The 15,261-nt window shown below is 39.8% G+C and overlaps 1 protein-coding gene across 1 annotated transcript in view; it reads right to left on the reverse strand.

Annotated features, from left to right (window-relative positions):
* LOC129720449 (coiled-coil domain-containing protein 22 homolog) overlaps positions 1-3,932 on the reverse strand; it is a 6,321-nt gene extending 2,389 nt beyond the window's left edge. The window contains exon 1 of the mRNA XM_055671934.1: positions 3,879-3,932. Coding sequence (XP_055527909.1) covers positions 3,879-3,932 — 54 coding nt within the window. The remainder of the gene's footprint in view (positions 1-3,878) is intronic.
* Between the last annotated feature and the right edge of the window lie 11,329 nt (positions 3,933-15,261).

Here is a 15,261-nt window from a genome sequence, read left to right on the forward strand (position 1 = left end):
ACCACGGGAAAAGACAAGCTCTTGATATCTCTATACCGAGTAACAGTGAATGACAATGAATCATGTCCTGGGCTCAAATTAATTTGTGCCCGCTGTCTGCAGTAAGATGAAGATGTATGAAAAGAAGCGGTGATATGCTATCTTATTTTCACATATGTTGAGATGTGAGCCCTTGAAACATGGCGTGATGCCAAAGGGGTGGGAAAGGATATCTCCTATCGTGAACTGACAAAAAAGTCGCGATTCATTGTTAGTCAAATTCTCGATCATCCATGTGACAAATTTCAGAAACTCTCAAAAAAAATTTTACACTTTTCTACGCTAAATTTTATCAAACGCTAAGTATTGTACAGGATCGTGTAGGTTCATCAAAACAATGAATAATTGTTTGCATGCTTCGGTTGGTGAAATTTTTCAAAAATCAATTATATCATGTGTCCCGTCTTTTGAACCCATTTGTCCCGTTTTTATCCCGAGAAAATCTGGTCAGCCTATTTATATACGAACAACATGTTTAATTAGAAATAACTTTGAATGAGTTGTGAATCTTGTCTGTTTAATTTAGTTGTTACTTGTTAATCTAAGTTTCAGTTTGTCATTGGGGTTGCTCCTAGGGTTGCCACCTCTCCGGGTCTCACCCGAAGTCTCCGGGTTTGGGAAGTGATCTTAGGGTCTCCGGGTGAACGCGAATTTCTCCGGGCCTGCGAGGTAGTTTCCGGGTCTTCGGGTAAAAGAAAAATTTCTCTGAGCCAGCGAAATCACTTTCAAATCGCTTTGGAAACGGCTCAAGGGGCCATCCACATACCACGTGGACAGATTTTTAACGATTATTACCCCCCCCCCCCCGTGGACAAATGCCCATAAAAATTCTTTTTTTTTCTTTTTCCCCCCCACCAAGCTGTCCATGTAGTATGTGGATGGCCCCTAAGTCATACGCACCTAATTAGCATAGCATAGCATATTTGATCGCCCGTGTGTTGCCCGCGATTGACCAGAACCAGCTGAAATTGCACAAAGAACCGTCAAAATGGTGCCTAGGAGTAGCAAGCCATTTTCAGTGTACAATTCCTGGTGATTTTTCTTTTCACTGGTCAATAACGTAGCTGGCCACGCCCAATGCAGATAAATAGAGGAAGGGGTATCGGGAGTGTTAGTTTGATACTTGTTGCTACTAGAGACCGAGGAATCCTCTGCATCATCCACAAGTATCAAAGGAAGGAATTAGTGTTAGCGGAAAAGAATTGATCTGGATCCATCGAGGTTGATGGTGCGATCTTTTCTACACAAATTCGCGCCCGATATGGATATTTCTCGGTCTCTGCGCAACCGGCCAGCAGAAGACGATATAAATAGAACCGCATCACGATCGCTGTGTCGGCTGTATCGATCGCAGGAGAATCGAAGTTTCTAGGTATCATCGGCAACCAATCGTTAACAGTCTGTATCACACCAAACTTCGCGTTTCATCCCGTGAACTATTAAAATTTACCTCGAAACGAATGAATTTCGTAAAACGCACCGCACACCGAACGCAAACTACTGGTACCAGCTCAAAGAACCGTTAGAGCGAGTAAAAAAACCTACAAGGCACACCCGAGCATTATACGATTTAATGGTCATTGAACTCCGAAACCGCTGTATTAAGATAGTTACACTGAGCGCTGTCAAAATAACGTGCGCGAAACTGAGCTGGCCTTCCCGAAGTAAACAATAGCGTGCCCACTACACTCCGGAAACCTCTAGATAAACAAAACTCACCCGGGCCGATGATGCGTTTCACCGGGGCATTATGCACGACCGCTCCATTTTCTCCTACCGACGCATACGCGACACGACGTTTCGCACCAAAGACACCTACTGAGTATAAAAACTGACAAAGTTCCATGCATTCATAGCCCAAAAACTTGAAAAAATGCAAATAAGTGTGTAGGTTATAACCTACCAGGGAATTCTTCTACTAGATATCCCTGTACGCGCTTTTGGCGCGGAATTAATACACAAGATAACGGTGGACTAACTAACTTTATTTTCGTACATCACTACTTAAATATACCCTACCGGTAACTCAGAGAGAGAGACTTTCTCCACTCTCTGTTTACCTTACTAATCTCTTAACCTATAATCTAGTACCGCATGTACGATAGAACGCATGCGAGAGCATCAACACCGTTGAACCGGCGACTTCTGTTTTGTTTATAACACAAAACTTGTTTATTTTTATTCGAGTTTGTTTGCCTGTAGCGAAGTTCTTTGCCACCTGTGGCATAATCTGTTGATACATAGAGTGTTGACAGAGACGTTCGCGGTCCTCTGTCAAGGGAACCAAATGTTTCGCCTGACTAAAGCATAGCAGAAGGCTATGCCCTCCTAGGAACAAAATTAAACTTTAATTATAAGGCTCGTGACGGAGCATAAGGTATTTTCTGCGCGGGTGTGACGTCACATCTGCCACCCCGCCTAGTTGGCCATTATCTAGAAGAGATGATGGTCACATGGTCCGTTCTGACGGCCGATAGGTGTGTTTTTCATAACAATTATTTTTCGCGTTTTTATGCTACTATATACATATTCGTTTTCATGATATTCCTTCTTTCCTTTGCACGTAAAATTCAATTAATTACAATAGTGATACATATCATTTCTACATAAATTAACGTTTTCAGACATGGATTTTCTTCATAACAAATTGACAAATGTTCGCTCGCCTGGTGCGCTGCGCCTTGTAGATATCCGCTGCTTGGCTGTCGGATTCAAGCGACGGGTTACAGGGGGTTTGAAACGGGAGGGTGCGTCTGGCAGTAGAGGTTCTCATCGGTTGTTTGTGATGTAATCCTCGCGAACTCATCTTTAAGGCTTCATCGGGTTATTTGCAATAGTTCAATGGTTATCATTGCACTTTAATTTAAGGCTGCAGTTCAGCTGGTTGTTTTACGATTGTTCAGAATGTGTTGTTGAACTTTAATGTTGGGTTAGCCGTGTCCCTTTGACATAGATCGGCTGTATTTTTGTTTGGCTGATAGTATTGTTACGCGCCGTGTGGCGAAAAGGTTTGCGATTGCCACTGGCTCTGTTGCATAATGCAGTCACTTGGTTTATTATCTTTAACTGCCTGCGCGGGGTGTCCAATTACCTGCTAGCATGTGTGCACATTTTCATAGCGTAGTGCGTAAAGACCATAGTTGATTAAACACGAGCAAAATTTTATAGCGTCATTTTGCTTGTTTGGCTTTGACCTCGAATCCTCATTTGTAGAAGTCAATAACTCAATGAGTAATATATATTTGAAACAAATTATTACGCCCTTTGCTGTGTAGTTTGCTGTATTCTTCTTCGCGCTGAAGTCTCGATTCTGGCTCGACCATGAGCCGCATTGATTGAATTCTGTTGCACATCTGGCCTCTTCAAAAACTGGATACTGCTCGTCTCCTCTTGGTAATACAGTTTGGCTTTACCTCCATCTCGACCATAGACACCCGCCGTTCAACTCCCCTCGCAACTGAATTCTGTTGCACATCTGGCCTCTTCAAAAACTGGATACTGCTCGTCTCCTCTTGGTAATACAGTTTGGCTTTACCTCCATCTCGACCATAGACACCCGCCGTTCAACTCCCCTCGCAACCGTCTGCTTTCTTTTTCGCGCTGTACTGGGCATCATGGTATGCCCCATCTCGACATCCGTTGTAATCACCTCGGTCGTCTTCGATGATCAGGAACTCGTCTCGTTGTCAATTCTTAGATGCTAGTTGCCCTACTTAGCAAGTGGTGCATTATTTTTTGCCATTATTTTATCAATTCTTTTTTGGTTTCGTTACTTTTTCCACTTGCTGTTTAAAACTACTGTTCACTCGCGTACGGGCTTCTTACATTCTATTTTCTACCCTACGCTTCTGCTTATAATCTAGGCCCGTATTATTCTTCTTTTCGGATGACATAATCTGGTTTCTCTTCCCCTACTAAGTTGTTCATCTCTATTAGTATTCAATTTTACAAACATAACATTTCAAATGTGCATTGTTTACTTTTTTTTTATCATACATTCTCTAACTTTGGTATTCGATGTTTTTTTTCTTTGTTTGACATTACAAATCATTGCGTCACGTATCAATTCCGTTTATCTGTATTAGGCTTTCTTATTCTTTATTCCGCGTTAAAATATCAGTTTAACTTGTCTTGTGGCTCATTATTAGCTTTTTTCTCATCAAATGTGCTTATGTTCTTCAAATAACTTTCTTCAATTTTATCAAGTAGCTTTGCTTTGGTTACATATTTTCTTCATTTTGCGTTCTTTCCAAATATTTTCCTCCTTCTTCTAATAACAGTTTTCAATAAAATAAATCTGTTTCCGCACAATGTATTATTTTTTCATCTCTCTGTTTTTGTTTCATCATGTTTTCATCGAACAAACCGCATTGGTTCAATCTTTTCTTGTCCTTTGTCAAGTATTTCCTGTCTGATTCATAAATAAATCTTTTCATTGTACAAACCGCGTTGATTAAATATTTATCGTTTTCTTCTGTCTTGATTTACAATGTTCGTCTAATAACTGGCGTGTTCTCAACACCTCATATCACCTTCTATTTGCACTAAAAATGTCCCGTCACTTTCTCATCTGCTTTATTCTTTAATCTTTTGCATCTCTTTTGAATCTGTAATCATTTAGTTTCGATTCGTCTCTTGCTACTGTCATACTGTCATACTTACTTTACTTACACTTCACCTTAGTATGCAGTTGCCTGCATAATACCTCTCCCCCTTCCGTCCGAAGGTGCGACCGCCCGCTTTAGAGATTCCTGAAAGATAAGAAGGTTAGGAAATAAACGAAAACTCGCACACTCAGTCATCCTGGACCGGTTATTCCCTTGTTTTTCTTTCACCCAATTTGCACTCCCGCCAATCATTCTGGGTAACCACCCCGTTGTCTACATTCGCTCGTCCTTAACTAAAATTAGAATAGTCTGAATCTCCTAAAGTCAGCAGTCTCCTTGTTCGGTAGGTTTTGCCTTCTTGTCCAAAGTCTCTCCTAGTTCTATTGTTTTCCGTCATTTAAGTTATCTCCATCACACAAAATTTCCCAATACATCATCAATCGATTTTCTTCTTCTATTTCTTATTGGGCCATTAGCTATTTTAAATTAATCAAACCTCGTTTTCATGAGGTCTTTGTTCACTATATAATTTTCCCATGTTTACATTTGCATTTTACAAAACACAAACAAATGCTGTTTCAATTTCTATTAACTCTTTAATTTTTCATCACCACATTCCAGGTCATTCTAGTCATTCAAATTCCCCAAGTTTTTTATTTATTTAACTGTTATCGGCTGGGTTACTCGTCCCTCACGCCTCCATTCGTATTTTAATTTTTTCAATTGTGTTATGCCATTTGACCGGTATCCTCAAAGGCTGTATATCTCTATCGGCGACTTTTCGTATTTATTCACGTCATTCCTTTTTTAAACCTTGTTACGCCTTTTGATTCCTGTCATTGAAAGGCTCTTGATATTTTCGGCGACTTTTTCTATTTCTTCACGCCTTAACTTCAGTATATTTTTTTCGTTTGGTTCTGCTTCTTCAATAAAATCATTCATCTTTCTCGGCGACTTTTCGTATTTTTTCACGCCTATATTTTACTTCCACCTTACTTTTTCATACAGTTTTAGGTGCTTGCTATTATAACTCATGCCCTCCAATATCGTATTTCATTAAATATATTCTGTCCGTTAACCTTGAAAGCATAGTTTAAGTTCATATATTCAGTCATAATAACGCTTAAGCCGGTTATTATGAACTTTTTCTAAACGATTTCCGTTTCTAATTACTGTGGTCATTTCGCTTGGAATGTCCACTACTTCATATGGTCCTCTCCATATGTTCTGAAGCTTTTGGCCTGCACCAGTCGCTACGGCCTTCACTAATACTTGTTCACCCCACATGGGTTTGTAATCATTAGATGATCTGTCGTAAATTTGTTTGCGGTTCTCTTTACTCCTTTTCAGGTTGGCTTGTGCGTTCGCGTGGAGGTCAAAAAATATTTTTTTCATCTCTTGTGTATATGTTTCATATGTCAAATTGTCCACTCCATTCCGCTTGTAAATGGAGGTGGGAATGCGTGCTGTACGTCCATACAACAATTCGAAAGGGGTGTACCCCGTTGATGAGTTTACTGAAGTATTATACTGAAACGTAAAAAATGGGAGTAAGTTATCCCACGTGTGCGGTTTTCCGCCAATAAATTGCCTTAGGTAAGTTTTTAACTCCCGATTAGATCTTTCCACCAAATTTGCTTGTGGGTGGTACGGACTCGTCGTTATTTTCTTAATTTTCAAAATTTTGCACACATCTTTCATGAGTGTGCTTACAAAATTCGCACCGTTATCTGTAACTAACTCCAACGGTACGCCAAATTTGCAAATATAATTCTCTACAAAAGTCCTCGCTACCGTCTGGCTTTCTTGGTTTTCCATAGGTGCGACAGTTAAATATCTAGTTAGGTCGTCCTGCATGACCAGACCATAACGATTTCCTAAGTCGGATTCGGGTAATACTACTATATCCATGTATAATTTTCCAAATGGCTCCGATGCGGTTGTGGTGATCTGCATCGGTATCTTGTTTGATCTTCCAATTTTGTTCTTTTGGCAGGAATCACACTGCCGAACGTAGTTCTCGATATCCCGTTTCATCGTAGCCCATGTAAAAAGTGTGCCAATTCTCTGGCGCATTCGTCGCGCTCCTACGTGCCCTCCTAAGGGTGCATCGTGAAACTCCTTTAAAATTGTTTCCACTTGATCTGGCGCAATTACTGTACGCTCGCTATTGGCATTATATAATACTATTTGTTTTTCTAGCTTACCCGCTAGGAACTGAATCATTTGCAGAACTTCCTGTTGCTTGATTTTTCTGAATGATATTAGGTGAATGACCCCGGCTCCCTTTACTGCCGTGGGGCTCTTATTGAAGCTATCTAAAAATTGTGAAAAAAATTTCCGGCAATCGATTAATGAACTTTCGCTGCCGTCTACTATGAAACCGCCCACCTTCTTGTCTTTAAATTTGAGTACACCATCCTCTACGTAGTCTTTCAATCCTTGTGACAGCTGATACAGTGTCTGAAGTTCTCTGTACGCCGTCCGACTGTTCAAAATGACAAGACGAGCTTCGATATTCCTCTCGTCCAATATTCTCTTCGAGACTTCCACCGTCTCACTTGGTATCATGTCATTTGATAATGCCTGTGAAAAGTCATCATATGAAATGTTGACGAGTTGTTGCTCATCCTCGTCCTCAGCGATGTCCGCAATGTCTATTGCACTCAAATCTTGTATTGTGCCGTTCAAATCATCCGAAGCGTTCTTCTGCTGCTCTAGCAGGCGTTTCTGCTGGCGCGTAATCATGGCTATCTGCCTGTGGGGTGAACTTTCCTGCCCCTGACACGTCCCATCTGATAAACGTGACAAAAAATCGGCGACTATATTTTCGCTACCTTGTTTATACCTGATGCTGCATTCCAAACCCTGCAACTTTAGTCTCAATCTTGTCAGCGTTGGAGATGTCTCTTTGAGCCTCCAAATCGCTATAAGTGGTCTGTGGTCTGTGTAAACGATAAACCTTTGACCAAAAATGTAATGTTTGAAATATTCTATGGCCCATACAATCGCCAAAAGTTCCTTTTCTATGATATGATATCTGGTCTCTGCACCTACAAGTGCACGACTCGCGAACGCGATCGGCCGGTGCATGGATTTTTCATTCGACAGGACGACTCCAATAGCATAATTGCTAGCGTCTGTCGTAATAACGAAAGTGTCTTGATAATCTGGCCGGACTAAAACTGGCTCTGTAATCAGCGCGTTTCTAAGGAATTCGAACGCTTCCTGACATTCTTTTCCCCACACAAATTTAGCGTCTTTCTTCAACAAATCATTCAGCGGCTTGCGCTTCTCCGCGATGTTGGGGATAAACTTCCCGTAAAAATTTACTGTTCCCAGAAATGATCTTATACCTTTCACGTTTGTGGGTGGTTTAAGGCTCTGAATGGCCCTAATATTTGCATTGGTGGGTTTTATGCCTTCTCCATTAACGACATGACCCAAATACTCCAGTTCCTTTTTCAAAAACTGACACTTAGACGGTTCTATTTTTAAGTTATGTTTACGCAAAGCTTGTAATACTTTTCGCAAACTATCATTATGGTCAGTGATAGTGTCACCGAAAACTATAATATCATCGAGGTAGACAAAAGCTTTCACGTCCCCTATCTCTAAGAGAACAGTATTCATAAGTTTTTGGAATGTTGAGGGGCTGTTCTTCAGCCCCATCGGCATCCGTGTAAATTCGAAGTGGCCTTTGGGAGTGGAAAACGCCGTCTTAGCCGCATCTCGGCGGTCTATCGGGACTTGATAGAACCCCGATTTTAAATCAATTGAGGAGAAATATTTTGCTCCTCCAACATTATCCAATATCTCATTTATAAGAGGTATTGGGTATACAAACGGCTTGGTAACTTCGTTCAATGATCTAAAGTCTACCACAATTCTGTATCTTTTATTTCCGTCAGCATCCGGCTTTTTTGGTACACCTAACACCGGTGCATTCCAGGGACTAGTGCTGGGTCTAATAATACCCTGCGCCCTCATTTCATCGATTTCCTTATTAATGTGCCGTTTCGTGGCCTCCGGAAATCTATATTGCCGCTTATTGATAGGCACCTCCGATGAAGTTTCTATCGTGTGTACGGCGGCGTCAGTAGTGGTTAACCTGTCGCCTTCGAAAAAGAAAATATCTGCATAGCTTTCAACTATATTCTTCACTGTCCTGAATTCTCTATCAGGCAAGTGCGCCAAGTTCAGCACTTGCCGTAGTTTTTCAATTCTTGCATTTCCTTTTGACTCTGGTGTTAGTTTATGTTCTAATAGGTCATAATCTAGCCTAGAGTTAAGATCTAACTCGGTCATTATAGTATTCTTCGAGTCAAGAAAATTGTTCTTCGGCTCTTCATTTCGATATGTTTGGTGCTCTCTATTTATTTCGTTTTTGTCTACGTCAGCCTCATTGCGGGCTGTGTTGCTAGTATCTCGCAACTCGTTCTGCACCATAACTCTATTTCTGGCTGCCACATAAACATGTCGACTAAGGACTTCGTCTTTGGGCATACTCCACGGACTCAAGTCGTCCGGACTTCTGTTTCCGTGTTTTTTGAACACTATGTAATCAAAATTATTTCCTATTTGAAGCGTATGCTTCTTTAAGAATTCTGCTCCGATTAATCCGTCGCTTGGCAAATTTTCTAATATATGAAATTGCGTTGGGATCAAAAAGTCTCCGACTATTAAATCCAACATAATTGTACCTGAGGTTCGCACAATGTCTTGGCCGATACCTCCAAAAGTGGTTACATCCTGTGTATTTACCGGTACATTCAAAAGATTCACAATGCGTGCATTAATTATATTCGCACATGCACCTGTATCTAAGATCAGGTTCAACGTAAATTTGACATTCTGCTTAGCCAGTAGGGTTAACATTAAGTGCCCTCTGACATCGTAATATACTCGCTTAGCCACACAAGCACTGTTGTCTCTTATGTGATTGCATGCGGTCCTCCAATCGGCTATTTCTATATTGCTGGGCTCATCGGTACATCTCCGCCAGTCAACATCTTCGCAAATTTCTGCTAAATCCTCGTTAAAATATTCCTGTGCAACAGGATCCAAAATACCTTCTTTTTGCGAATTATTACTTCTTTCATTAATGTTGGCTACCATAAGCATTTTCTGAGGCATCCGGGTATACGAATTCCTGTACCTCCTATCAGTTGGTCCATTTTGACCATAATAATTATATTTCCAACCATGGGCGTAGTTCCCTTGGCTCCGTCGGTATGATCGCGCTGTGCGATAACTGTAATTGTATCGATTACCGTCGCTGGATCTACATATATTGTCATAAATGTTTTGCGTGTAAATTATTCTATCTCTATTTTTGTAATTATAATATTCATTTCTTCCAAGACGGCTGTTGCTATAATCAGCGTCTTTGTGATTAATTGTAAAAATATTTCTGCTACTATTAAATTGTCTAAGTGCATCGCGCTGTCTTTCGACCAATTCTAGGCCCTGAATTCTATTTTCTATTTCCGAGATATGATTACGCTCATGGTAGTAATCCTCTAAGTCGTCTAGCAGCTCTTCTAACTTAAATGCTCGTTTACCTTGAGCAGCTTCTTTCAATGCGGTGTCACACAAACCCGCCATAAAGTGTAATCGAAGACTAACTATCATGCATGACTTCGTACAATTAGTTTCGTAGGAGTCGATTTGCTCCTTAATTTTCAATATCCTCTTTTTATAATCAGGAAAGGTCTCATTCGCTTCCTGTTTCAATGTTTCTACTTGATTTATAACTGCCTCGATGCGTATAATATCCCCAAATTCCTTTAATAAATTCTGCTTAACCTGTGGCCAAGCATTTGCGTTAATTCTATGTATTGCTGCAGCAGCTCTGCCTTTTAGTTTTAATAGAATGATGTAAACCAGTGGAGCGTGTGATACTCCTTCTGGTATCTCCCGAGCAAAATGCTCGATATGATAAACGAACGCTTCTAGTTCGTCTAGCGATCCATCAAATTCTGGGATGCACTGCATGGCATCTGCTTTTGGGAACGTGTACTCCATTATAAATATAAAATTTTATATATATTTCATAAAAACAATAAAAGGTACTGCGGACTAAATACTATAAGACTATATAAGGCTTATGTAGCCTTCTTCTTTTTTTTCTAGGTGTCACTAACGATTCTGTTGACCAGATGTGATAACGTAGCGTGACCGACTCTAATTTCTTCGTCGCGCCATCAAAAAATCTGAACACCAAGTTTCGAACCATTTAGTGTCAACGGTTCAACGTTTATCTTCATTAATTAAATAAATAACTTTAGGTTTTCATAGTAATTAAATGATTATTTAAAAAAAATCATTTCTATTTAGTGTAATTAAATTAATCAAAGATTGTTAATGGTTACATTAGATGGCGTAAGGTGCCATTCCTTATTCATGAAATAATATTTTAACGTAAACTTCCAACATTATATATCTCTGCCGTCAGTTACTATTTACTCTTCCGGTGGATATGTCACCATCGCTGCGCGCGTTGCGCTTATAGATGTATCCATTTTTTTTACCCTCTTAGCAATTCACCGCTACTGGTAAGCCATGTATGGTAGCAAAACGATCTTACCATTGGCCATTAAAATTGATGCTTACAAAATACGACCTTGGCCGTGGCTGGCACAGCTAATCGCAATAACACTGCAAAATTCATAAACAGAGACAGCGTACCCGACAATTAGTACAACTGACTAACTTTTGTATGCAACGTGTGAGCGCGCAATTCGTAGTTACCGCTCTCACGCTCTTTATTGGACATTAATGAAATGCGACTTTACCCTTTTTATATTTGCTAACGATAGCGTAGCCACCCGTGTGCTAAAATTCTCTCTTAAAATAATTAAGGTGATTTCCATGTGCGCAACTTTGCGAGTATCTGTTTGCGTTCTTAAATTCGATTTGCTAGCGGTGTTACCGCGGTGCTTCCCGCTCTGCCACTTTAATTATTTTGTTGGGCAAATGAACGAAAATCGCTTGCGTGCACTTGTCGTGCCGAGAGTTTTATTGCTTGCCGTTTCAGAAATAAAATCAACCGCGCAGCAGCGGCGCGAATTGATTGTTTATACAAATTGGCCTCTCGACCCAAGTAGATGTGATAACCTGTAAATCGTTATTATTACGAACCACTGAAGAATTGTTACGATTGTAGTTCGCCTAATGTAGTCTCCAAGGTCATTTATGTCTCCTAATGTGTATCTCTCCATCGTTCTCTTCTATCGTCAATAGCTCCTAAATGGTTTTATATTTGGTAATTTTTTGTTCTATCAGTTTTAAAAAAAAGATTCAATAGATGTTAATTCACTGTGTGCTTCTCACCCCTTGATTCCTGAGTTTCTACAAGGGTCGATGAAAGCGGGGATCTTCAAAAATCACCGATCGCTCTAAGTTCGCCAACTGATCTTCTGCAAGATCTGATGTCTCAAACTCAAGACAATTTTCTGATAATCTTCTAATTCTGTTTGGCTCAGGAACAATCGCCGAGTTATTTAAGATTTTCAATGCCAGACACACTTTCGATTGAACGAGTGTGTACTGATCTGTTAATCTATTCCAATGTTCTGGCGTTAAATTCGAATTTTCATACTCTTTTAAAATTTCCGAAAAGTCGTTTAAGGCGTCGCTTACTAATTTTCTTCTATTAGCGACTGCCGCCCGCGTTCTCGGCCTGTTTATGTTATTGCTCAGATTATGGTACTCCTGGTAGACATAATCCTTAAGCTCTTTTAATCTTGACATTTATGGTCATAACCGTCTAACACCTATTCTGCTTTTGCAATATGCCGCATAATAAAAAAGGAAATGACTCACTCACCCGAGTATCCTTGACACAGGGCCGGTCATCGTTGTTGACTTCAATTTCCACTACGTAACTTCGGCACCTTCTTAATACGACAGTTCACTATATCGAATATCTGCCAACGTCGAAACTGACACTTACATGAAAAAAACGATCGCACTTTACAAGTCGTCTTCAGCAGCAAAACACAGCACCTTTTCCCCGCATACGAATGTCACTCGCTTGGGTTTGCCACCAACTCAGTTCACTTCCATGCAAAAAGCGAGAAAAGAGAACACTTTTTGTCAACGTCTTTTCTCGATTTTCGTTTCTCTTTTTTTTTTCTCTTTCACTAGCAGCACTACTTTCCAAGCTGCTGACCTCGATAAATCGTTAAGTACTTTTTCTTCAGTTCTCTTTTTTTTTTCCTTTTTTTTTTTTTTTTTTTTTTAAATAACACACTCTTTTTCCTCCGCGAGCACTACTTGGATTAAAACTCCGAAAAACTATTTCATTTTTCACTGAACCACAGATATTTAAACCACTACTTTTTCTTTTTGCTCCCTTAGCGTGATTACTACGACCGAGTTTACGACCGCGTCTGACTTCCGAGATACGTCCGATTAAAGAAAAGATTCAATGGCGCGGAAAAGACCACGCGCTGTCACCAGATGTGTAGGTTATACCCATATCCTGGATATAACCTACCAGGGAATTCTTCTACTAGATATCCCTGTACGCGCTTTTGGCGCGGAATTAATACACAAGATAACGGTGGACTAACTAACTTTATTTTCGTACATCACTACTTAAATATACCCTACCGGTAACTCAGAGAGAGAGACTTTCTCCACTCTCTGTTTACCTTACTAATCTCTTAACCTATAATCTAGTACCGCATGTACGATAGAACGCATGCGAGAGCATCAACACCGTTGAACCGGCGACTTCTGTTTTGTTTATAACACAAAACTTGTTTATTTTTATTCGAGTTTGTTTGCCTGTAGCACAGCAGAAGGCTGCGCGAAGTTCTTTGCCACCTGTGGCATAATCTGTTGATACATAGAGTGTTGACAGAGACGTTCGCGGTCCTCTGTCAAGGGAACCAAATGTTTCGCCTGACTAAAGCATAGCAGAAGGCTATGCCCTCCTAGGAACAAAATTAAACTTTAATTATAAGGCTCGTGACGGAGCATAAGGTATTTTCTGCGCGGGTGTGACGTCACATAAGCATATTAAACAAAGCAGAGTTCCAAGTTTATAATTGAAATGCAAAAATAATTGCAATCAAAGTTCAGTTGTCGTGAACTATTTTCACGCCCAAAACGATTTCAACATAATTAAATAAAAGTTACTTATGTATATCAACATTTGTCCAAAAGCTAGGAAAATCATAAAACAAGAACATAGAACTGAATAAAATGTCACCGCCCTGCCAGGGCTCACAATTGTAGACGATGCATCAATCGCATGCCGCATTGTCATGCTCGAATGATAAATTTTGGAACTATATTGTAAAACTGCCAATTTTGACCTGTGAGAGTGCACCGCACAATCTGGTTTGTAAATATGAAAAAAAAAATCTACCCGCAACCGAAAAGCTACCACACTTTGTGCACCCAACAGATGACACATTTACACTTCTGGCAAAGTCCTAAACCCGCTAAAAACCACTACACATAGAGCCTATGCATTTTTGAAATGTTTGATACAAAAACTTATACTCATCTGTTTTATTTTGGTTATGCCTATGCCAGCGAAACAAACGCCGACAAGCACAGCGCAGCACTACTCTCTTCGCTCTCTCGCCAGATATTATTGTTCTCTTCGCTCACACCGCCCCAAGTATGATGACAGTTCTACAAGGTATGCTATTCACGTCGATGCATTAGTATTAGTGATCGTTATGAACTTTTTCCAATTTTGTATGAAATTTGAAATGATTTTGCATTTTAAACTAAACTTATAAAACATACTTTCCTGAAAAGTTATAGAAATGATGTTGAAACATGTTTTATTTGTGGGGCATACATAAACATGCTGCGGTTTAGGTGAAATATGCTGTTTTTCATCAATTTGCCGGTAACCTTTTTGCACTTTTCGTTTTTTTCTTGTACTCTAATAGCGCTTCTAAATAGAGTCGCTTTTGTTTCATACAGTAACAAAAGTCATGAGCTATGACAATGACTAAGATTATGCTCCAACTATTAGAAATATAGCATTTTTATATATTTTATTTCGACATATTGTCGCAATTTTTCACACTAAATCTAAATTAATATCAATTTCTAGTGTGTTTCAACTGGAGATTCACTCTCCAACCAAAAAAATTAGATATAAAACAACATAAAACGAGAAATTTCCAAAAATGTTCTGAATTCCATACAAAACGCGAGTTTTTTCATAACGAGATTTGTTTGGGTGCGTGGATAGACAAAAATGTAGCATACCTTGTAGAACTGTCATCATACTTGGCACACCGCCATGCATTCCATTTTCGCATGTTGATAACGAACCGCTAGTTAGCGCGACGCACAAAGTAGGCACTCACACTCACGCAACTTAGCTGGCCTTACAATTTTCAATTGCAATTCGAGGAAAAAATATTATTTTCACGCAAAGAACACTGTGTTTTTCACAAAACCTTCACTTTTCTCACTTAGACAAAGCATCACAGATCACAACTTGACACTTTTTAACAAGTTTGGCCACTTAATTCACTTATAAATTAATAACTTAAACGGATCGTTTTCGTTTTCGCGGTGTTCTACACTTTTTCCGTGCTATACTTTGCAGCTTCAAATAAAACATTTTCAGTGT

Source organism: Wyeomyia smithii, chromosome 2 (assembly GCF_029784165.1).
Source record: "Wyeomyia smithii strain HCP4-BCI-WySm-NY-G18 chromosome 2, ASM2978416v1, whole genome shotgun sequence".
NCBI lineage: Eukaryota > Metazoa > Arthropoda > Insecta > Diptera > Culicidae > Wyeomyia > Wyeomyia smithii.